The 24,273-nt window shown below is 31.2% G+C and overlaps 1 protein-coding gene across 2 annotated transcripts in view; it reads right to left on the reverse strand.

The window, feature by feature from the left end:
* Window positions 1-624: 624 nt before the first annotated feature.
* LOC119612207 (dopamine receptor 1) overlaps window positions 625-24,273 on the reverse strand; it is a 62,783-nt gene continuing 39,134 nt past the window's right edge. For both annotated transcript variants that reach the window (XM_037967939.1, XM_037967940.1), the window contains 2 exons: window positions 11,825-12,070; window positions 625-1,788 (listed from right to left, as the gene is read on the reverse strand). In XM_037967939.1, coding sequence (XP_037823867.1) covers window positions 1,248-1,788; window positions 11,825-12,070 — 787 coding nt within the window. In that variant the 3' untranslated portion in view covers window positions 625-1,247. The remainder of the gene's footprint in view (window positions 1,789-11,824; window positions 12,071-24,273) is intronic.

Raw genomic sequence — 24,273 nt, forward strand, 5'->3', positions numbered from 1 at the left:
TTTATTTCAAAAACATTTTTATTCCACCCCAATGTGCATAGCTAAATGAAACATAATTCTTACAGTCAAGTATTCATCCATTCAGTAAAAGATTCTCTGACTAGATTTCTATAAACAAGAATCGGTGTAAAATAAGCAATTTTTGTTGAATATAATTTGTTTCATAGTTTTAGGAATAAATATTTTAACAAACTTAATAATTGTTAAACAACCTTAAAATATTAATAAAAATATCAGTCAATATACTTAGTAAAAGGAAAGCAAGAAACTCCTAAAAATTCCCCTATAACTATGAAACAAAGTATAATTTTTAAATTATATACATTAAATTCATATTTGTTTAATACAATCAATTAATCTTTTTGTACACTTTTTTGTTGCAATTGTTTATCACTAATTAATTTTAATAATTTTTTCTCTGGGAATTCTTCTTAAATAATAAATATGTTAGTTTGTCCTTTTTTTGTGTATAAATATTGCTAATGATTTCATAATTAATTAGACGTATTTAAAAATATAATCCCAATTTTTTAAGTAATTAGGATTAATAACAATAAAAACATATTAAATATTAAAAAAGAAAAATGAAAAAAGTTAAAAAAATTAATAAAATTATTTGCTTAGGATATGACAAGGATAATAAAGAGTATTTTTGGAATTGTTAATTCGCTTTGTTTTAAACTAAATTTAAATTTGCTTTAGAAATTTAAATAAATTTTGTTAGTTATTTGTTTAACTACTTAAAGTTATAAATAAAAATTTAATAATGATTTGTTTAACGCTCACCCTGTAATCCAGTTGCTCATATACAATATGTATGTTTGTGTGCGTGTTGAAAAGTATGTTGAAGGATAATTGCTGTGTTTTTGTGTGTGTTACTAAAAAAACTTATAGTTGTTATAGTAGTGGTAGTGTAAATGGCGTCTGTTATTTACTAGTATATACACATGTAAATAGTATCTTGTTGTTGTTTAGTTTAATATGTAGTCGGTGTTTTTGTTGTTTGCAGTTTTTCAGTTTTCCAATTGAGTTGTTTTTGTTGCTTTATTCTAAACTAATACTGTTTCCATTTGCTTGCTATCGCCCGTTCTTGTCGCTGTGTCCAGTGTCTCTACAACAATTGTGGTAGATGCCACTGTTACCGAATCTCAGGGACCATACGGTGTAATCGTTAGTGAAGTCGCATCTGCTGAGCCGGATACACAACATACTAATGATGAGGCATAATCGCTGGTACGTTTTGTTGGTCAAATCGCAGACACCTGCTCCAGTTCAGCCGACGAACGACCCGAGTTCATGGCCACCACATGTTTGGAGGCATAATCCGTAACAAAACGATCACTATTACGTGGATGTATATTGCCAATGTCTTGATTACAACACCAGGGATTACGTGTCGTTAGGATGCGTTTGAAAGCATCACGAAATTCCTTGTTGAATATCGAATAGATTATGGGATTGAAGGCGGAATTTGAATAGCCCAACCATGAGAGTATTTTAAATGTTTGTCCCCCAATACATGTCTTACAAAAGGCAGCCACAATATTGACACAAAAGAAGGGCACCCAACAGATGAGAAATACACCCATTATGACGCCCACCGTCACGGCAGCCTTGTGGTCCGACACATGGTACGGTGAACTATGATGCAGGTTGCGTACTTTAAACTTTTTCTTTTCTTGGGGTTTGGTACGTCGTATACTTTTGTAACGTTGCTTTTCCGCCACCTCACCTGGCCTCGTTACAGCCTTGATGGATTTGACGTGTTTTTGAGCATAACAGTAAAGTCTGCAAGTAAATAAAAGTAAAGTAAATTTTAAAATTAAAAAAAAATATGTTTCCCAAAAAAACTCATGCTTGTAATAATGTTAAATGTTACGGCAAAGTAGTAAGTAGAAAGAATATTTAATGAGCATAATTTATGACAGGTTCTATTTTGCCTTAAAATAGATTTTTTCTTCTTGCAAAAAACAGCACATTATTTCGTTTAAATATGGCTAAAGAGAATGATGAATATTTCCGCTGCTTTAAAAAGTCCATGGGTACAATAAAAATGCAAAAAAAGTAAGTTCCTTTTTTATTGAAAGCTACTATATATGTACGTGGTGGGGCAAAATTGTCTAACAACCCAATAGAAAGGAACAACTTTTATTTAATCATGGCATTTAGGGGAAAAATTGCCAGTACGTGTTAGTGAATTTATTTAAAAAGGTCTAAAACAAATATTTTTTTAAAATTCTGTAAGTAAATAAAATTAACTGGTTTTCGTTTGAATTTCTATTGTGATTAAATTTAAAGAAAATATTGGTTAATCGATTAAAATCGATTCCTAAAAGAATGAAACTGAAATATGGCATTTTATAATATTTTTTCAAGTCAATGGCCTTAAGCTTATATAGGTATAATTCAGGAGAGGAAGAATTTTAGATTTGAAATATTCCGAATTCCGTACTACAACTACCATCGTTTTCTCATAAAATCTAAGCGATTAAGGAATGGATATTAAGGTGAATGACTTCGACCACCATTGTTTTCTCATAAAATGTAAGCGATATGAAGGCAATGGATATTTATTCAAAAAGGTAGTTAGTTAGTCAGTTAGTTAGTTAGTTAGTTAGTTAGTAGTTAGTTAGTTAGTTAGTTAGTTAGTTAGTTAGTTAGTTAGTTAGTTAGTTAGTTAGTTAGTTAGTAGTTAGTTAGTTAGTTAGTTAGTTAGTTAGTTAGTTAGTAGTTAGTTAGTTAGTAGTTAGTTAGTTAGTTAGTAGTTAGTTAGTTAGTTAGTTAGTTAGTTAGTTAGTTAGTTAGTTAGTTAGTTAGTTAGTTAGTAGTTAGTTAGTTAGTTAGTTAGTTAGTAGTTAGTTAGTTAGTTAGTTAGTTAGTTAGTTAGTTAGTTAGTTAGTTAGTTAGTTAGTTAGTTAGTTAGTTAGTTAGTTAGTTAGTTAGTTAGTTAGTTAGTTAGTTAGTTAGTTAGTTAGTTAGTTAGTTAGTTAGTTAGTTAGTTAGTTAGTTAGTAGTTAGTTAGTTAGTTAGTTAGTTAGTTAGTTAGTTAGTTAGTTAGTTAGTAGTTAGTAGTTAGTTAGTTAGTTAGTTAGTTAGTTAGTTAGTTAGTTAGTTAGTTAGTTAGTTAGTTAGTTAGTTAGTAGTTAGTTAGTTAGTTAGTTAGTTAGTTAGTTAGTTAGTTAGTTTAGTTAGTTAGTTAGTTAGTTAGTTAGTTAGTTAGTTAGTTAGTTAGTTAGTTAGTTAGTTAGTTAGTTAGTTAGTTAGTTAGTTAGTTAGTTAGTTAGTTAGTTAGTTAGTTAGTTAGTTAGTTAGGTAGTTAGTTAGTTAGTTAGTAGTTAGTTAGTTAGTAGTTAGTTAGTTAGTTAGTTAGTTAGTTAGTTAGTTAGTTAGTTAGTTAGTTAGTTAGTTAGTTAGTTAGTTAGTTAGTTAGTTAGTTAGTTAGTTAGTAGTTAGTTAGTTAGTTAGTTAGTTAGTTAGTTAGTTAGTAGTTTAGTTAGTTAGTTAGTTAGTTAGTTAGTTAGTTAGTTAGTTAGTTTAGTAGTAGTTAGTTAGTTAGTTAGTTAGTTAGTTAGTTAGTAGTTAGTTAGTTAGTTAGTTAGTTAGTAGTTAGTTAGTTAGTTAGTTAGTTAGTTAGTTAGTTAGTTAGTAGTTAGTTAGTTAGTAGTTAGTTAGTTAGTGTAGTTAGTTAGTTAGTAGTTAGTAGTTAGTAGTTAGTTAGTTAGTTAGTTAGTTAGTAGTTAGTTAGTTAGTAGTTAGTTCGTAGTTAGTTAGTTAGTTAGTTAGTTAGTTAGTTAGTTAGTTAGTTAGTTAGTTAGTTAGTTAGTTAGTTAGTTAGTTAGTTAGTTAGTTAGTAGTTAGTTAGTTAGTTAGTTTAAATAGGGATCAAGGGACCCAACTCAAAAAATCGATTTGACTAAATTTGCACTAAGATTATTTCTATTGGATAGTACGCACAAATTTTCAGCTCTGTCGGTCAAGAACTGCCGGACTTAGAGGGGGTAAAAGTTGAACATTGTGGTCATACAGCGTTTTATTCAAATTAGTATAACTTTCCTATTGGTCCTAGCAAAACTCGTCCAAAGGAGTTGAGATAGCTATTTCTTCATTCAATTTTTTTTTTTTTCAAAATGGGCCCCTTTTTGTCATACAGAAAGCTTATACAATTTCGTTGAAGGCCTTTATAGTCCCATAATGGTCCTAGAAAAACTCGTCCAAAGGAGTTGAGATAGCTATTTCTTCATTCAATTTTTTTTTCAAAATGGGCCCTTTTTTGTCATACAGAAAGCTTATACAATTTCGTTGAAGGCCTTTATAGTCCCATAATGGGATGAATAAAATTTTTCAAAATGGACTTTTTTATTGTATTTTTTTTTTGCTCAAAAGAAAGCTTAGACCATTGCCTTTAGGAGCTTTGTGATTACTTAGTGGGATGTGAGTGGGATATATGTATGTATATAAAAAAATTTTGATTTAAAATATTACTTTTTTTCTCATATGCCCCTTGCATCCCACTAAGTGACCACAAAGCTCTTAAAGGAAATAGTCTAAGCTTTCTTTTGAGTAAAAAAGAAATACAACAAAAACGTTCATTTTGGGAAAATAGGGGAAAATTTAGTGCCAAATATTGAAAACAATTTTATTGTTGAGTTAAAAAATAAATTTTTTGATAGATATCCCACTCGCATCCCATTATGGGACTATAAAGCCCTTCAAGGGTAAAAGCTTTCTTTTAAAAATAATTTTAAAAAAATGTAAAATTTTTTTTTTTTGGAAAGAATGAAGAAGTGGCTATCTGAACTCTTTGGACAATTTTTGGAAATTGAATGAGCTTTCTTTAAGCAAAAATACTTTTAAAAAAATAATTTGAAAAAAATTAAAATTTTTTTTGAAAGAATGAAGAAATAGCTATCTGAACTCCTTTAGACATTTTTTTCAAGGAGCAATAGGTGAAAAGTTGCACTCATTTTAATAAAACCCTGTATGATCGAAATGACCAACTTTGACCCCCTCTGACTCCCACAGTTCTTGACCGATAGAACTGAATGTTTGTGTTCGATAGTACTAACCTTGGTGCAAATTTCATCCAAATCGGAAGACAACGATTTTTAAAGTTGGGTCACTTGACACGAAATTCCCCATTATACTTACGCGTAAGGTTTTCTGGAAAACATTGTTAATAATGAATTAAAGTTGGTAGACAATTTTTTAGCAATATTTTTTAAATTTCGAAAATTGGTGATCGCTATAAATTTAATATTTTATCCACAAAGTATTTCTATCGACCTTAGCAGATAAAATTTCAACAGCATCTACTCTTTCATATAAAACACTAACCCTGAGCTTTAACATCTGCTACTTAATAAACCGTTTAAATAATTTCAGTTTAATTTTGTAATTTGTCTTTTTCATCCCGCCCAGACAAGAAAACAAATAAATCTTAGACAAGGCATTAAAAGGAATCAAAATAAAGCAACCGGAACTGTTTTCCTTTTTAGATTTATTCATCATACAACCCTTTTGTAACCAACATTTGTAAGATGAATTAGACTAATTAGTTTTATTGAAGCTATTAAATTTTTTTTAAAGTTCGTGACAGTTTTTTTTTAATATTATGTCGGAAATAAATTGTACAAGTGTTATATGATAAAAAAAATAAACATATCTTGAGAATATTTTTGTGGAAGAATATAACAACAGATTGTTAGAACATTCATACATACATATCTATGTGCATTTAGATTATACAAACTTTCAAAGAGCAAAATATCGAATACTTATTGCTTACTCTGGAAAAAAATGTATGCCAATGTAAATATTTTATTTCATTATTATTACAAACTTATCGCCCATAATTATTAAATACTGAGAAAATTATATTTTGTCTAAACAATTTAAATTTACTTTCATAATCTGCAAATGACGTTTCTTAAAATTGCACTTAATATGCATTCTTTTATTTAGGATAATAAGTATGTACAAGGTACATTTAAAATTGTAAATTAAATAATTCCCATAAAATCGTACCTACATTATTCTTAAGTCATGTAATGTCGATTTTACTCTTAAATGTATAAAAACTTTAGCCGTAATCCAAAAACCTTGACACATTTACAATCCCCACCCCCCCCAAATATTCAACAATATCAAACATTTCATAACATTGATGAAATGGACACATTTGTAAAATTTATTTTTTGCTTTAAGTCTTTGGAAATTACATCTTTTTTCACTAAATAACCACAAATTCTGTAAGTTTTACAAACCAAACACATTCATTACAAATACATATACATAACCTATACATTGTAAGTAATCACCTTGACATATTTTTTGACATCACCGTATGACAAATATAATTATTAAGAGTTGAGCAAAAAATTATGGTCTATACACAGATGTTGGCCATTCAATACAATTGACCGTAAAAATATTGTTACCAATAAAAAAAAAAAAATAAAAAAATAGAAGAAAATAAAGTAAAATACAAAACACATATAAAACTGACCTCAATATTTATACCGAATGATACATTGGGGATCATTTATGAATTATTTGTAACTTTAACATTTAAGTAGAATGATATGACTGAAAGCATGAGTTGACAATAATACTAAGTAATAGCAATATTTAATAATAACCAAAAGTCTTCCACTAATACTAAAAGTATTTCTGGATACGTATGTTTGTTCTGAGGTTAATTGAAATGAAATTGGTGCCAGGACTAAATAACAGGAAAACGGGGGAAAGGGGAGCAGGAAGGGGGAGAAGGGGGAGGGCGGGACGAACGAAGGAACGAAAGAACGAACGAACGAAAACGAACGAACGAACGAAAGAACGAACGAACGAACGAACGAACGAACGAACGAAACGAAAACGAACGAAGAACGAACGAAAACGAACGAAACGAACGAACGAACGAACGAACGAAACGAAAACGAACGAACGAACGAACGAAAGAACGAACGAACGAACGAACGAACGAACGAACGAACGAACGAACGAACGAACGAACGAACGAACAACGAAACGAAAGAACGAACGAACGAACGAACGAACGAACGAACGAACGAACGAACGAACGAACGAACGAACGAACGAACGAACGAACGAACGAACGAACGAACGAACGAAGAACGAACGAACGAACGAACGAACGAACGAACGAACGAACGAACGAACGAAAACAACGAACGAACGAACGAACGAACGAAACGAACGAAGAAACGAACGAACGAAAAACGAACGAACGAACGAACGAACGAACGAACGAAAACGAACGAACGAACGAACGAACGAACGAACGAACGAACCGAACGAACGAACGAAACGAAACGAACGAAACGAACGAACGAACGAACGAAAGAACGAACGAACGAACGAACGAACGAACGAACGAACGAACGAACGAACGAACGAAAACGAACGAAACGAACGAACGAACGAACGAAACGAACGAACGAAACGAACGAACGAACGAACGAAACGAACGAACGAACGAACGAACGAACGAACGAAAACAAACGAACGAACGAACGAACGAACGAACGAACGAAAACGAACGAACGAAAGAAACGAACGAACGAACGAAACGAAACGAACGAACGAAACGAACAACGAACGAACGAACGAACGAACGAACGAACGAACGAACGAACGAACAACGAACGAACGAACGAACGAACGAAAACGAACGAAACAACGAACGAACGAACGAACGAAACGAACGAACAACGAACGACGAAGCCCAACGAACGAAACGAAGAACGCACGAACGAACTAACGAACGAACGAATAAACGAACGAACTAACGAAACGAACGAAGAAAATACAATAACTAACGAACGAACTAACTTAACTAACTAACATGAACTAACTAACTACCTAACTATACTAACTAACGAACTAACTAACTAACTACTAACTACATCTAACTAACTAACTAAACTAAACTAACTAACTAACTAACTAACTAACTACACTACTAAGCTAGGGTCAAATGACGAGCAGACAGACGGAACATGGACCCGATTGGTATACTTTAAGGTAAAGACATATTTATTGGGTGTTGTACAAACCACCAGCACAAAGGCATAATACCCTCCTTACTAATTATAGTGGTGACGGGTATAATAAATGGATTGTGAAGGCAAGGTATAGAAAATATATATTGACCCACAATTAACTATAACATTCGAAAAAAAGTTATACATATGTATATGTATTCATTACATTCATATACTCAGTATTCATTACATACAGATAGTACTCAGTACTAAAGTAAATTGAAATTTAAGCAGCACTAGCAATCTTTAACTCACAAAAAGAGAAGTTTATGAAACCAATATATTATGTATAACTATATGTGTGTAGTTTAGGTTGATTAGGTGGTTGGATGTTGGTTGAAAGATGTTATTTTCTTAACAATTTTGAGCGAGTGTAAAGTTTCTAACACAATGACATGTTATTACGGCTGAGGGGTAGAGTATGTCATAACACTTGAACAACACACGATAGATTAGTGGCCAGGGACCATATCTTGTGGTATTTTATTAAATTCTTAACAACACATACAAAAATCTAGAATACAACATTGCACTGAGTTGAAAGAAAAGTAAATAAAATAAAGTTGTATAGACAGTTACTATGACCAATAAAATTAAACAAGTGTTTAGGAGCAGTCAGACAGACATATGAGTGTTTTAATGGCTTCTTTATAAGATTTTTTTCCGGTATCAGGGGAAATTTATAAAAAGTCTGATGATACACATAATCATCATCATTAAATTTACACTGCTCTTTATCACTGTAATTTGTGCTTTATTAATGCGAAGATGATTATGTTGCTTGTATAGGAAAATAAACATTTATTTCTTCGCATTGAAAATTACAATGAAAATAAAAAGAAAAACAACAAGTAAGAGTGTTATATTCGGCCATGCCGAATCTTATATACCCACCATCAAATCATACTTATTAATAAACTTTGTCTAAGCAATTTCCTCATTTATTAGATCTATGTTGAATTTTATCATCATATGTCAATATTAATATGAATATCAGGCCTATCTTTATCGGTTTATACAATAATTATTTGTAACGAATTACATCTCTGTACTCGTATATTAAATTCAGTCATGAGGTTTAAAGGAAATTTCTGAAGGAAACCGATAATGGGGGGTTGGATCAGTTATCGACCGATCCTCACCAAATTCAGTTGAAACATTTTAGTTCCTATAAAGCTACCGTAATTTGGAGCCATAGATAAGAGTTAAAGTAATGTTCTGGAGTAACTCTTATATAAGGGTCAATTACTTATATAAGATCTTCATAAACAGTTGTACATACATTATGTAATTTTCAGTAATAATGAGAGTTAAATTAATTTTCTGAAGTGTTAATTTGTAAATCCATCTTCATCAAAGTCGGTTGGAAGATTTTAGTTCCCATTAAACTTATTTATGTTGAATTTCATATATCTAGTCATATTTTAATGCCAGTAATGAGCGTTAAAGGCGCCCATATACGGGGGGTGGGGTAAATTATGGACCGATCCTCATAAATGTAGAACTTTTTGTTCATACAAATATTGTTTATGTCGCATTTATGAGCCAGTAATGAGCGTTAAAGAAATTTTCTAAAGGGGACCTTATATAGGGGGTGGGGGTCAATTATAGACCGATACTCATAAATATCTGAAGAGGACATTTTTGTTCATACATAACTTGTTTATGTGAAATTTCATCGCTGTAGTCAACAGCCAGTAATGAGCTTTACAGTCATTTTCTGAAGGCGACCTTATAAGGAGGGTAGGGTCAATTATAGACCGATCCCCATAAAATTTGATAAAGAGTTTTTGGCTAGCATAAGACTTGCTTATGTAGAATATCACTGCTATAATCGCATTTTTATATGAGCAATGAGCGTTAAAGTAATTTTCTGAAGGGGACCTTATATGAGGTATAGGGTCAATTATGGGCCTATCCTTATAAAATTTGGCAAAGAGTAAGTAAGTTCCCATGAAACATGTTTGTGCCGAATTTCACCGCTATAGATGCTTTTTTAGCCAGTTATTAGCGATAAAGTCATTTTTTGAAGGGGACCTTATATGCGGGGTAGGGTCAATTTTGGACCCATCCTCATAAAATTTAAGAAAATGATTTTAGTTAATATAAACCTTTTTTATGTCAAATTTTATTGCTATATATGCTTCTTAAAGTCAGATATGAGCATTAAAGTCATTTACTGAAGGGGCCCTTATATGGGGGATAGGGCCAATTATGGGCCTATCCTTATAAAATTTTACAAAGAGATTTAGGTTCCCATAAAACATGTTTGTACCGAATTTCATCGCTATTGATGCTTCTTTTAGCCAGTTATTAGCGATAAAGTCATTTTCTGAAGGGGGCCTTATATGGGGACTAGGCGAAATCGTGAACAGATTTTGCCCATTTTCAATACCAAACAAACTGCATCAACTAAAAGTAATCATGCAAAATTTCAACTCGCTATTTACTTCCGTTTGGACTCTATCGTGTTTTCAACAGACAGACGGACAGACAGACGGACGGACATGGCTAGATCGTCATAGAATTTAATAAGGACCCAGAATATATATACTTTTATGGGTCTTAGACGAATATTTCAGTATGTTACAAACGGAATGACAAAAACAATATACCCCCCATCTTTTTTGATGGTGGGTATAAAAACTTTATCTTGCTGTTGCTCTTTGGAGAATTGAAAAGCAAAACTATTTAAGCGAATGAAAATGGACAGTTTGAGTGTTAAAGGAAAAGTTTGAGTTTTTTTCTATTTCTCTCTGCATTTAATTTAATTGTCAATTATGAAAAGGAAATTCATCAAGAGAAATAATAAATTACAAAGAATTACAATCTATTGAAATTCGTTATAGAAAATAAAATGTTATATTTTACAATTAAGTTGATTGATAGCAATTGTTGGATTTAATAGATTTGGGATAATTGCAATAAATTAATCAATTATGTAATTTTAAAAAGGGAAAACTATGAGTTAAAAGAAAAATTTGTGTTCTAATATAATTGTATTAAAATTTATAAAAATAAAATTTCTGCCATCAATTCAACAATGGACTTAAATAGAGAGCGTTTGATTGTGGTGTGGTCAATTGCAGTGCATGACATTTCACATCTTTTGTTCATTTATTAGAATTGTGGTTTTTAGTGTTTATGAACATTATTTGCCATTATCAAGTAAAAGTATATTTTTATGTATTTAAGGTCTGCTTGGTGTTTGCATACTACAAAAAATTGTGGTTTTTTTAAATAAAAAAAGGACATATATTTATGTATAAGACTGTGTGTGTGTGTGTGTGGTTAAAATATTATTTATTTAGGATAGAATTCAAGTACAACCACTAAATACGGGTTGTGTACGTATTTATTATTCAATTAGTGCCTAAAAGTAAAGGTAATATTAATTAAATAAATGCCACTTTTCTGAAAAAGAAAAACATTTAAATGAGTCAATAGAAAAACTGGAAATAAATAAACATAAAACCTAAAAGTAGGCAGTGATTTTTGGTTTTCCTGCAAATGCTCAGCTCAGTGAATAGTAGTACAGTAAAACCAAAATATTTTTTTTATTACTGTCGCATAAAATTTTAAGCTTTTCTATAGAAAATTTGGTGTAAATACTTACAGCTAAATAAAACTCTTAATTGAAATGAAAATAAATACTACCTTAAATGTAAAATGTTTCTTTTTCGAAATTTATGCGCCAGCATATTTATAAAACCTCATTGTTTTCAATTTGTTGATAAATTTGCAAACCTTTTCATACTTACCGACAATAAATACCAATCATCACAACGCATGGAAAATAGAAACTTATACAACTGGATACAACTGCATACGTTGGCGTTAAATCCAATGCACACGTTGGATACTTTTTACCATTATCCTCTACTATTAACGGTTGATCGGGTCGATGCAATCCCAATGAGATTGGCACAAATGACACAAAGGCGGCTAATAGCCAAATGGCAGCAATGGTGACGACAGCTACACGTCTTGTCACCCATCGACCGTATCTGTAGACAAAACGAAATGATGTATGAAAGAGAGAGAGACATTAAACAATAGTTAAAAAGAAGAAAATTCAATGGGAAATTTTAATTTGAAATGTATGTAGGTGGTAAATAATTAATGATGATGACGATGTTAATGCTGGTTGTTAACAGTGACTATCAAAATTGGTAATGTAATCTATATAAATACATATATATGTATGTATACAAAAATCAATGTATGTTTGTTTATTTTGTATGGACAACTTTGGTATACATATGAACGTTTGTGGACAAAATGAGAGGACTAGTTATAGTAGGCGTGGTACTTCCCATATAAAAATATTAAATTAGTATATATGAAAAAATAAATCATTTAGAGTTGGAGCCTTTATAAATATTAAGCAATAGTGGGCGTGGCATCTCCTATATAAATTACATATAAAATTTTGTATATGTTTAAAAACATAAAAGATAGAATCCTCAAATTATACACGGGAGACATTGAAATTCGTATGAACAATTTGGGGAAATGGCGGATTTAGGAATAGGGGGCGTGACACCTCCCATATGAATAATATGAATCAAATTTGACACATTTTCAAAGATCTTATACCACTCCCAACCCCAAACAACCTTCATTTACTCGGCATTGAGTCTATGTGATATCAACTCATTTTAAACATATTGTCTCTATAGTCGCTCCTTCATGGAGTTATGTTGAATCAGCATTGGCAACATATCCCAAATTGTCCATTCAACAGTGCAACAGACTTATATTACACCTCCCATATGAATTAAATACAAAAATTCGTATATCTGGAAAACTTTGGTGACTTAACTCTTTCACGCACAAAACTAAACCGCTGGACTTTTAATAGATATGACCTCAATACACACTTTATTTTGACGTATGTTGATCATTTCTGATGGAAAATGGAAAAAGTGTTTTCGAAGGATATCGCAGGATATTAAACATTTTAACATGGAATTAATCATTTACTGTAGCTGTGTACTCAAAATTACGTTTTAAATGGAGAAAAATATAAAAAAATCTTGGGACACCGGTGTCCCGTCGAATATACATGGAAAGGAAGGAAACAATGACAGTAGTACCGTACATAAATCGTCATCCATCACATAGAACTTTAATTTGACACATTTTCAACGATCTCATACCACGCTCTCCCCCAAACAGCCTTCATTTACTCTGTACTACTCATTTTCAACATATAGTATCGAAGGTCATTACTCCATGTAGTTATATTGAGTCAGCAATAGCATTGGATATACATATATCCCGATATATCCATTCAACAGTGCATCAGTCTTTAAACAACATTCTCTTCCCTCGATTTTGGTTTCAACTACTTCACGCATTCCGCAGAAGCCTCTCCAATAACCAGTACAAGACAAAGAGCAAGACAATGTTCTAAGGGCAACTGGATGCCGCAGTATCAGATAGGTTAGGTTGTCTATACAAGCATTGAGCATATACATATATATTCCAACAAAAACAAGGTAAGGGAGGGTTCACCAAGCTTACATGCCCATAATTGACCAAGCTTTGTCATAATGAAAATACCTCTAGCGAAGATAAATATATCTGTTGGCATATTAGAGAAGTTGAGATCCCTAAAAGCTCACTGTGATCGTATTTCCCAATTTAAGCAGTACATAGTAGATGAGACCCTTCTCATCCAACCAAAAACAGATCATAAGCTTAACTCTATGGAAATTCGGATTTTCCGTTCATTTGATTGATTTAGAGGGCCTTATTAAACGATAATTTACTACTCATGTCTTCAAAAGGGAACTTTTCATTCCCAGTAATAATTAGATTTTGAAAATTTTAATACTTATCTCGAAATTATTCTTCGAAAATTGTAAATCTGTAAATTTTCAAAAATGATTAAATATTACTTTTTTTGACACCCACTGTAAGTATGTCCTAACAACTCGGTGAGGACATGTGTGCGTATGGTGCATCCATCCATCCATCCATCTATGCACATGTAAGTGTGGCTTTATAAAGTAAACTAAAGACATGTGTACAGACGGATTCTTGTTAGTACAACTCATGTGTCATGTATCTGACATAATGATGGTTGACAAACAGAGAAGAAGATGGAGAAAAAGGTCTGAAAAACAACGAAATAATATTTAACGTTAAATGAATGTCTGCAACTGACAAATTTTGCCATCAAAAACTTTCGGGGGTCTTATAAATGAAATTGTATTTAATGTAATGAAAAATTGTCAATAACATACAGACTTGATAAAGAAGATTAAAAGCTGTTTAATGTGTGAGCAACATAATTAATATTTTATCTTAAAATAGCAGAACGAAAAAGGGTTTTAAAAATATTAATTTAAATAAAGTAGTTTTTACTGCCTAAAAACGTAAAACTTAATTCTTTATATGAACAGAAATTATAATTTAACATGTTTGAATGGTCAACTCATATAATTCCTACTTCGTATCAATATAATAGATCAACAGTCATGCTTCTCCCATTATACTTTATTATTTGTTTTAGATTTATTTCCCTGCATGATTTCTATTATATTGAAATTTATTAACATACAACAAATCATTCCTGAAGGAAGGGGTCATTAAAGCAGGAAGTCACTAAACTAAACAAAATAATACAATTTCCTGTAGCCAATATATATTTTTTTCATTTAATTCCTGTTACTACTGCTGCTGCCAACATAGTGTATTTCATTTTTGCATTATTCTTCTCCTGATTATAAGCAATAAAATTTAATAGCCCGTATATTAGTTGTATTTTATAGCACAAAACATATTTTATTATCTTCTTAATAGAAGCGTGTTATTCAAATAATATTATTTCATGAGATAAAATAAAATTATGATTTTATTAACCATATAAAAATATAAGAGAAATATGAAAGTAAGAAAAACTGAAGGAAAATCTCAAGTGTATCAATATGAAAACCAACAGAGCATTTTAATCATAAAAAAACAGGGAAAATAAAATAATACAATTTCAGTTGTGAGTATGTGTTCGTGTTAGAAAAACAAAAGCAAAAATAAAATAAATAGCTTAATAATATCTGCGTCTGCTCATAAACAAAGTACAAGGAATAGAAATCATTTTTTTTTATTACAGACATACAAACACTGAACAACAATAAAAATAGGAAACGAAAACAAAAACACAAATACCCAAGATAGCAAGTCATAAAATCTTGACACCAGAATTCACACATGTACTTTCTATAAAAACTCAAAAATTCTCCAAAGAGAAAGTGAATTTGCAAATTATGTTTCGTTGAAAAAAGAAACTCACGCATACAACAATGCCAGTGTTAAGGAAACGGAAATGAAATGATATGAAGTGGTCTTATTTTACATATGTACATTAGGGTGGCCCCGTTTGTATGGAGGAAAAATAAGGTGTCAATGTTCCCAACTAAAATTAAAGTTTAATTAATTCTAAGATACCATTTCTCAAAATTTTCGTCCTGGCGTCAATATTTGGGGAGCTGGATCAAAGGATAAAAAGGTACTTTTTTGAGGTTTTTATGATTTTTTTTCATATTTCTTCCAAAGGAAAGATATGAAATATTAGTATCATTAGAAAGGTCCTTAAGAGATGCTTTCATATCAGAAAATTTTGCGTAACAGCAAGATTTTTTGTATTTTAACACAGATGAATTTAATATAATTCGTTGAAATTAATACATAATAATCCTCTGTTTTTCAAAATTCAATCTAGATCGAAGTTTATTTGATTTTATTGACCCCTATGTACGCTACCAAAACATTGTAAAATAATGTAAAGAACAACATACAATCAATCCATTATTAAAAAAGCAAGCATAACAAACGAGTAGATGCTCAGGATAAATTGTCTTCATATATTAGTTAAACGGAAAAATTTGATCTAAAATAGAATGAAAGTGTTATATACCAATGTAAAGGTAATAAAATTGCGCGTATACGGATGTACATATTATGTACGTTAGATAAATATTGCTAGCCGGGAGAAAATAGGGTTTAAAATATTTAAATAAAATACAAATCATATCGAATTTCGGAAAACAGAAAAAACCAGTTCGGTTCAATTATATGAGGTTTATATTGGAATAATTTCAATTAATTACATTCATCAAAAATTCTATGTAAAAGGAACTCGTCTGCCAAAGACCTTTTATATGTCACTAAATTTGCATATGGTTTATTTACAAGAAATATGATAAAAATCATAAAAACCTTAAAAAAGGACCTAAAAAAAGGCTGGATCAAAGGATAAAGCTCACCATATATTGATGTCAGGTCAAAAATTTTGATAAATGGTATTTCAGAATGAACTAAATTTTCATTTTCGGCAACTTTGGGGCCACCCTAATGTACATATGTACATTCAATTATTAACGGATGTGTTCCACAAACAAGGAATGTGAGTCCTTTTGCATGGAAAAATTAACTAAGTAGAAAAATGGAAACAAATAAGCAGGAAGTTATTATTTAGGATTATGCATAGAATAATTGAATTAAATTTATTTACATATTTCATAAATTTAACGTAGACACTCATTACAGCATACATATGTACATACATATGCACATACATACATACTTCATACCGTCTGCATTACTTATAAGTTGTTTAGTAATGACATTCCAGCAAAAACTTAGTTAGTGAGGGGTTAAAATGCTAAAATTTGTTTACACAACATCATTTTAAATCACTGTTTTAACACGATATTGTAGACAATTACTTATCGCGCTGGCTTACAGATAGGGAGTAAGGCAAGTACTTAAACCGATCGCCTACAAATATGAAGTTAAACAGGTTTTTGCAAAAGAAAAATATTTTTTTATACCCTCCACCACCATCAGTGGTGATAGAGGGTATATATAAGTTTGTCGTTCCGTGTGTAACACCAAGAAATATTCATCTAAAACCCAACAAAGTATATATATTCTGGGTCCTTATCAAATTCTGAGTCGATTTAGCTATGTCCGTCTGTCTGTCTGTCTGTCTGTCTGTGTAAAACACGCTCACGTTAAAACTAAGCAAAGGAAATAAACCAAATTCACCCAAAATATTTACTATTATCATAAGCAGTTTGGTATTGAAAATGAGCAAAATCGGTTCACATCATAAAAAGTTATGAGTAAAAGTTTCAGACTACCTCGAAAAAAATTACGTTTTTTTCAAAATTCTTTTGAAGTTTTCTCAGAAACTACCAAAGATATTTCGATGAATTTTGTCATACATTATTTTTTTAGGGTAGTGATCAATTATATTAAAAATCTTTACAATCGATCCAATATTTCCCATAGCCCCCATACAAAGTTATATATTCCCGGAAATTAGTTTATCGTTAATAACTCCCTCAAATATATCGGTATCAACACGAAATTTTGTACATGTAAATATAATATGAACAGAAATTATACTGTCAACGTAGATCTTAGTCGGTCCACAATTGGTCATAGCTCCCATATAAGGTCCACTTCCGAAAGTCACCTAAACGCACATATTTCATTGATGAATAAAGGTATTGTGATAAAATTCGAGTTGGATATGTTTTGTGTACATACAAATCATTCAACCAAATTTTTTACGGATCGGTCCATTATTGGTCATAACTCCCATATAAGGCCCACTTCCGAAAATCATTTAAAAGCTCATATTTCATTGTCAACTACAGCTATTTTGATGAAATTCGACACAAATATGTTTAGTCGAAATATAAATCACTCTACGAAATTTTTTCCGGATAGGTCCATAATTGGTCATAGCTTCCATATAAGGTCCACTTCCGAAAATCACGTAAATGAATATATTTCATTGAATTATAAAGCTATCGGGATAAAATTCGACACAAATCTGTTTTGTATACATACAAATCATTCTACAAAATTTTTTACGGATCGGTCCCTTATTGGTCATAGATCCCATATAAGGCCCACTTCCGAAAATCACTTAAAAGCATATATTTCAATGAAAAGTAAAGCTATATTGATAAAATTCGACACAAATATGTTTTACCTAAACATTAATCATTCTACGATTTTTTTTCCGGATAGGCCCATAATTGGTCATAGCTCCCATATAAGGTCCACTTCCGAAAATCACTTAAACGCATATATTTCATTGAATTCTAAATCTACTGGGATAATATTCGACTTGAATATGTTTTGTGTACGTACAAATCATTTTATAAATTTTTTACGGGTCGGTCTATTATTGGTCATAACTCCCAAATAAGGTCCACTTACGAAAATCACTTAAAAGCACATATTTCATTATCAAATAAAGCTATCTTGATAAAATTCGACACAAACATGTTCTGTCCAAATATGAATTACTCTGCGAAATGTTTCCCGAATAGGCCCATAATTGGTCATAGTTCCCTTATTAGGTCCACTTGCGAAAATCACTTATACGCATATATTTCATTGAATTCTAAAGCTATAGGGGTAAAATTCGACTTGAATAAGTTTTGTGTACATATGAATCATTCTACCACTTTTTTCTTGGATCGGTCCATTATTGGTCATAGCTTCCATATAAGGTCCACTTCTGAGAGTCACTTAAACACACATATTTCATTGTCAAATAAAGTTAATTTGAGAAAATTCGACACAAATATGTTTTGTCTTTACATAAATCACTCTACGAAATTTTTTGCGGATAGGCATATAAAACATTGTACCAAATTTTTTCTGGATCGGTCCATATTTGGTAATAGGTCCACTTCAAAAAATCCCTTAAACGCACATATTTAATTATCATATAAAGATATCTTGATAAAATATGATTTGTGCACATATGAATCACTCTGCGAAATTTTTCCGGATAGGCCCTTAATTGCTCATAGCTCCTATATAAAGTCCACTTCCTAAAGTCACCTAAACTCACATATTTCATTGATTAATAAAGCTATTGAAGTAGAATTAGACTTGATCTTTTTCTGCATAAAAATCTATATACTAAATTGTTTCCTAATCAGTCCATAATTGGTCACATCTCCCATATTCTGTGTATATCTACATCATTCTATTAAAATATTTTCGAACTGTCGTATTAATATACATTTTTTTGGACCTAATCAAAATTAGTTCGACAAAAATTTTGGCAAGTTATCTAAAAATTAGATAGTTAGATGGGTTTCAATAAAAAGTAGTTTGCTGGTGGAGGGTATTTAAGATTCGGCATAGCCGAATATAGCACTCTAACTTGTTTCCATTTTACATGGACGGTATGTAGGTTAGTTAGTTAGTTAGTTAGTTAGTTAGTTAGTTAGTTAGTTAGTTAGTTAGTTAGTTAGTTAGTTAGTTAGTTAGTTAGTTAGTTAGTTAGTTAGTTAGTTAGTTAGTTAGTTAGTTAGTTAGTTAGTTAGTTAGTTAGTTAGTTAGTTAGTTAGTTAGTTAGTTAGTTTAGTTAGTTAGTTAGTTAGTTAGTTAGTTAGTTAGTAGTTAGTTAGTTAGTTAGTTAGTTAGTTAGTTAGTTAGTTAGTTAGTTAGTTAGTTAGTTAGTTAGTTAGTTAGTTAGTTAGTTAGTTAGTTAGTTAGTTAGTTAGTTAGTTAGTTAGTTAGTTAGTTAGTAGTTAGTTAGTTAGTTAGTTAGTTAGTTAGTTAGTTAGTAGTTAGTTAGTTAGTTAGTTAGTTAGTAGTTAGTTAGTTAGTTAGTTAGTTAGTTAGTTAGTTAGTTAGTAGTTAGTTAGTTAGTTAGTTAGTTAGTTAGTTAGTTAGTTAGTTAGTTAGTTAGTTAGTTAGTTAGTTAGTTAGTTAGTTAGTTAGTTAGTTAGTTAGTTAGTTAGTTAGTTAGTTAGTTAGTTAGTTAGTTAGTTAGTTAGTTAGTTAGTTAGTTAGTTAGTTAGTAGTTAGTTAGTAGTTAGTTAGTTAGTTAGTTAGTTAGTTAGTTAGTTAGTTAGTTAGTTAGTTAGTTAGTTAGTTAGTTAGTTAGTTAGTTAGTTAGTTAGTTAGTTAGTTAGTTAGTTAGTTAGTTAGTTAGTTAGTTAGTTAGTTAGTTAGTTAGTTAGTTAGTTAGTTAGTTAGTTAGTTAGTTAGTAGTTAGTTAGTTAGTTAGTTAGTTAGTTAGTTAGTTAGTTAGTTAGTTAGTTAGTTAGTTAGTTAGTTAGTTAGTTAGTTAGTTAGTTAGTTAGTTAGTTAGTTAGTTAGTTAGTTAGTTAGTTAGTTAGTTAGTTAGTTAGTTAGTTAGTTAGTTAGTTAGTTAGTTAGTTAGTTAGTTAGTTAGTTAGTTAGTTAGTTTGAAAGGAGGATGTATATACATCAAATCCGAAGAAATAAACCTAGGCCTCCATCGAACCTATTGTGCGCTTCTTACCCAGTGCCTCAGCTGAGAATCGAACTCACAACCTACGGTATACCAGACTAGAATACTAACCACTAACCTACCGGAGGCCACACGGTTTGTAGGTAGTAGTCATTGAAGAGAAGTCGAAGTATTTTACGTGAACACCTGCCGTGTTGGCCTATTTAACGATGGTACTTTTACAACCACAGGACGATGCTATTATGAGCTACCTAATCTCTGACCATTGCTGCGCCGTTACTTAACTTCCGACATGCAAAAACATCACTTCCATTTACAACCACGAAGATGAGATGGTCTCTATTGATGTGGCAACAGCACCTAGAGACGTAATCGGTGGACCGAAATACGACTAAGCACAGGAATTGTTCTTGCTCACAGAGAACACACTGTACTAAATCTGGTGTGCACAGAGTAAACCCTAAACATATCTGAACAAGAAAGAAAAATTCAATGGTAACATGTATATCGCATTCATTACCATTCAAGCAAGCTCACGTCTCATTCATTCGACACATTCAGTCTAGGTATACGGATGGACCTAACACCAAATTATTTCCAACTTTTAGTCCCATAGTCACTAGCCTGCATGGTATAAGTTGTCTGAATTATAAAATTTACCGTGTATCATGCTTTTTAACCAACAAGGGACATCTCCAATAATCGGGACAAGTCAAAGTCCTTAACTCTGAATTTTGGGCTATCGCTCCCTGATTCGACCCCAAGTCAAATCATTCCAAAGAAAGGCTGAGAAAGTGAAACCACCTTTTTATAGTACCGGAAGACTAAAGGTATTGGTAGCACCTCTTTTCCCCTGGATTGCAATAACACCAAGATGGGGGTTTCATCAATGTAACATGCCCCCGAGGGGAAATATTCATTGTAGAATATATTGTTGAGCAAGTACAAGACATTACTACATACATTTCCAGGATATCACTTTCTTTGTAACATTCAATTACAAAATTTGGAATAAAAATTAGGTCTACATAAAAGATGATTAGGTCACTGATACTATGAAATGCCACTAGGCCGTTTATGGACTTATTGAATGCTTCTTTACAGAGAAAATGTTGATATGAAATAAATTCAAAGTTCAGAATACTCCCAAGATATTTGGACCTGACCATAACAAATAAAGTGTTTCACAGTTTAACACAGTAAATGTTCTTCAAATTTTGCCTTCCTTGTACTCGTGAGTTTAAATTCCTCATGTAACATTCTCTGTATTAATTTTTCATTACGGAGTATTTGTGAGAGTTTTGGTACCCATATAATACAGAATTTTCGTGGAACTTGCATGGAAGCAAGCCTGCGGCTGCGATTGGTAACATATTTCCACCTGAATTGGTATTATCCCAGCAAAAACTTGGTAATGTCTTTCAATTGTAATTACTTACATAAAAATATACTTTTCAATGACTACTACATATCATCTGTATTACATAGAAGTAGTTTATTAAGGTCTTACTAATAATGTGTTATATAAACACTTTCAAATTCATTAATCATTTGGCAGTGCAGATATGGAAGCTGCATATGTTTTTTGACGATAGTTCAGTTATACAGTTCACTCAGTTAAAATTACTTAAATTATCCATAATACCAGCAAATTTAAGTGCTTTTTATTAAACTATTAAATAACATTAGATTTTAAATTTCAACCATTTTAAACACATTGTTATTACCTTCTACCATGAATTATTTAACGAAACAATTACTTTCGCATTCAGAAAATTGCTGCCAATAACTTCAACTAAACAACGATGTCGATCAATTTTGAGTGGAATTTTACAAGTTTATTTATACTTTCATTTACTTTTTTTCTCTAACAACTTTCAAGTGTTTCACATGATGGTGATGAGTATGTGCTTTGGATGTGTGCATAATAGTGGTAAAATACAAACAACAGGAAACGTTTGTTGAATAAAATAGTATAAGACATGTATGAAATTACTTAGACATTTAATTAAATTTCAACCGGAAGTAGTTAGAAAGTAAATAGTCGTTCCGGTATACAAAGATTCCTTCACTCATGCCGACACTTACTTGTAGATAAAGTAGTGAATTTATTTTTATATGTTAGGTGCAAAAGAAAAATGTATGTTTTAAAAATTTATTGTATAGAAATAAATAAAACTGAAGAGAAGTGTTATCGACAAATTGTCTGTCATATTGAGGAGGATGATAAAATTCCAAACAATTTGTAAGGATCAAAGTAAGTAATCCGGTTTATAAGAGGTTTGAAAGTTAAAATAGACAATAGGAAAAAATTGATAATGGAAATGAGAAAAACTAAATTGTAAAAGGTATTAGTGTTGAAGTGCTAACTCAACAAAAATTGTCATATTGCAGTAGTTTTTTTAATTTGAACAAATTTAAGAATATTTGAAGAAAATAAACATATAGAAATAGTTTTACCACTTTTAAGCTTCAATTAAAGTAAATATTGGATCCCTAACAAATTTAATTTATTACTAAAATATCTGTTGAAATCTCTTTGCCTTCAATCTGTAAATATTTTTTAATCATCTATTAAATACAAATTTTCAGATTTCTTTTCAGCAATTTTAATTACCCTTACAGAAATCGTCAAATGTGCAATGAGTCTACAAAAATTGGCAACGGTGTTGTTTGTTAAAGTAAATTGTTATCTCAGCAAACATTTAAGACACAATCATATACAAACACACAATAATTTCATCGAATACTGAGAAAATAAAACTACTGAGAAAATAAAGAAACAAGTTTGAGTTCAATATTCGCCTTTGCCGAATCTTATACACCTTTCACCATAGTGCGTTTGAAATAAGTTTAATTTTATAACATTTCAATTTATTTTATACATATTTTCCAACTCTACCGTTACTTTAGCAATAACAAAACATAGAGCAACAACATCTAACGCCAAACAAAACATACAAAAAACCAACAAAAACCACACATACGTATGTTGTTGTTGATTTTTTTTTTTCAATTTTTGCTTATATATCCGTTATTTATGGACGGATTGCAGATTTTAAATAGGAAACCTCTCGAAAGCATGTCTGATAGAATTATTGAAGATTTGGATCCCGAAGATATTTGAGATCTTCAGAAAATTCATTTCAATAGACATACATTCGGACATGGCTCCGCTATCTATAAGGATCCTGAATACATATACGTTATAGAGTCGGAAAATTATATTGTGGAAATTACAAACGGAATGACAAACTGTTATATACCCTTCTCACGAAGGTGTAGGCTATAAAAACATTCAACTAAGGATGTTGTTTTTGGGGTTTTTCCAAATTTTGCTTATCAGCAATCCGTCCATAAACGACGGAGATCGCTAACAGGTCATGCTAAATATCTTAGTGTTCAATTCTGGTGAATTATTCTGAAACCTTAATATAATAAAATAAACAAGGCCAATGTGGCTATTTGTTCCTGCAAGAAGAATGTAGGTACTAGCAGGGGAATTAACCGATTTCTGTGCTGAAATCCTGACAAAGGATTATTATACCCAGCAATACCCCAGCCGTAGTTGCGACGATAAAGCATAAAATAACCCATTAGGCTACCTGACTACTGTAGTATCATTTAGAGATATATGCTACGATGCGAGCAACGAATTGGTTCTTAATTTTTATTAGTCATTTGGACATAATAACAATCCACACTGCAATCCCCTGGGTATCACAATGGGATTAAACAGAAATGTACCAATGTACTTAGAGTATATAAAGGGTATATGAGAAAACTGAAAAAGTGAACTTTTAAAATATGGTAAAGATATTATTATATTTCGTTCTTCATATCTGAGTTAAGATTGAAAGCATTAACCATAATTGACTATGAGGTTTTCCCATCTTTCTGGTAACAAATAATTGCTAATTTTTAAAGTCAAGAACGAATTGGTGA

The sequence above is a fragment of the Lucilia sericata genome, unplaced genomic scaffold, assembly GCF_015586225.1.
Source record: "Lucilia sericata isolate MDLA Ls3-8-SP2 unplaced genomic scaffold, ASM1558622v1 Contig001625F_arrow, whole genome shotgun sequence".
NCBI classification, from domain to species: Eukaryota; Metazoa; Arthropoda; class Insecta; order Diptera; family Calliphoridae; genus Lucilia; species Lucilia sericata.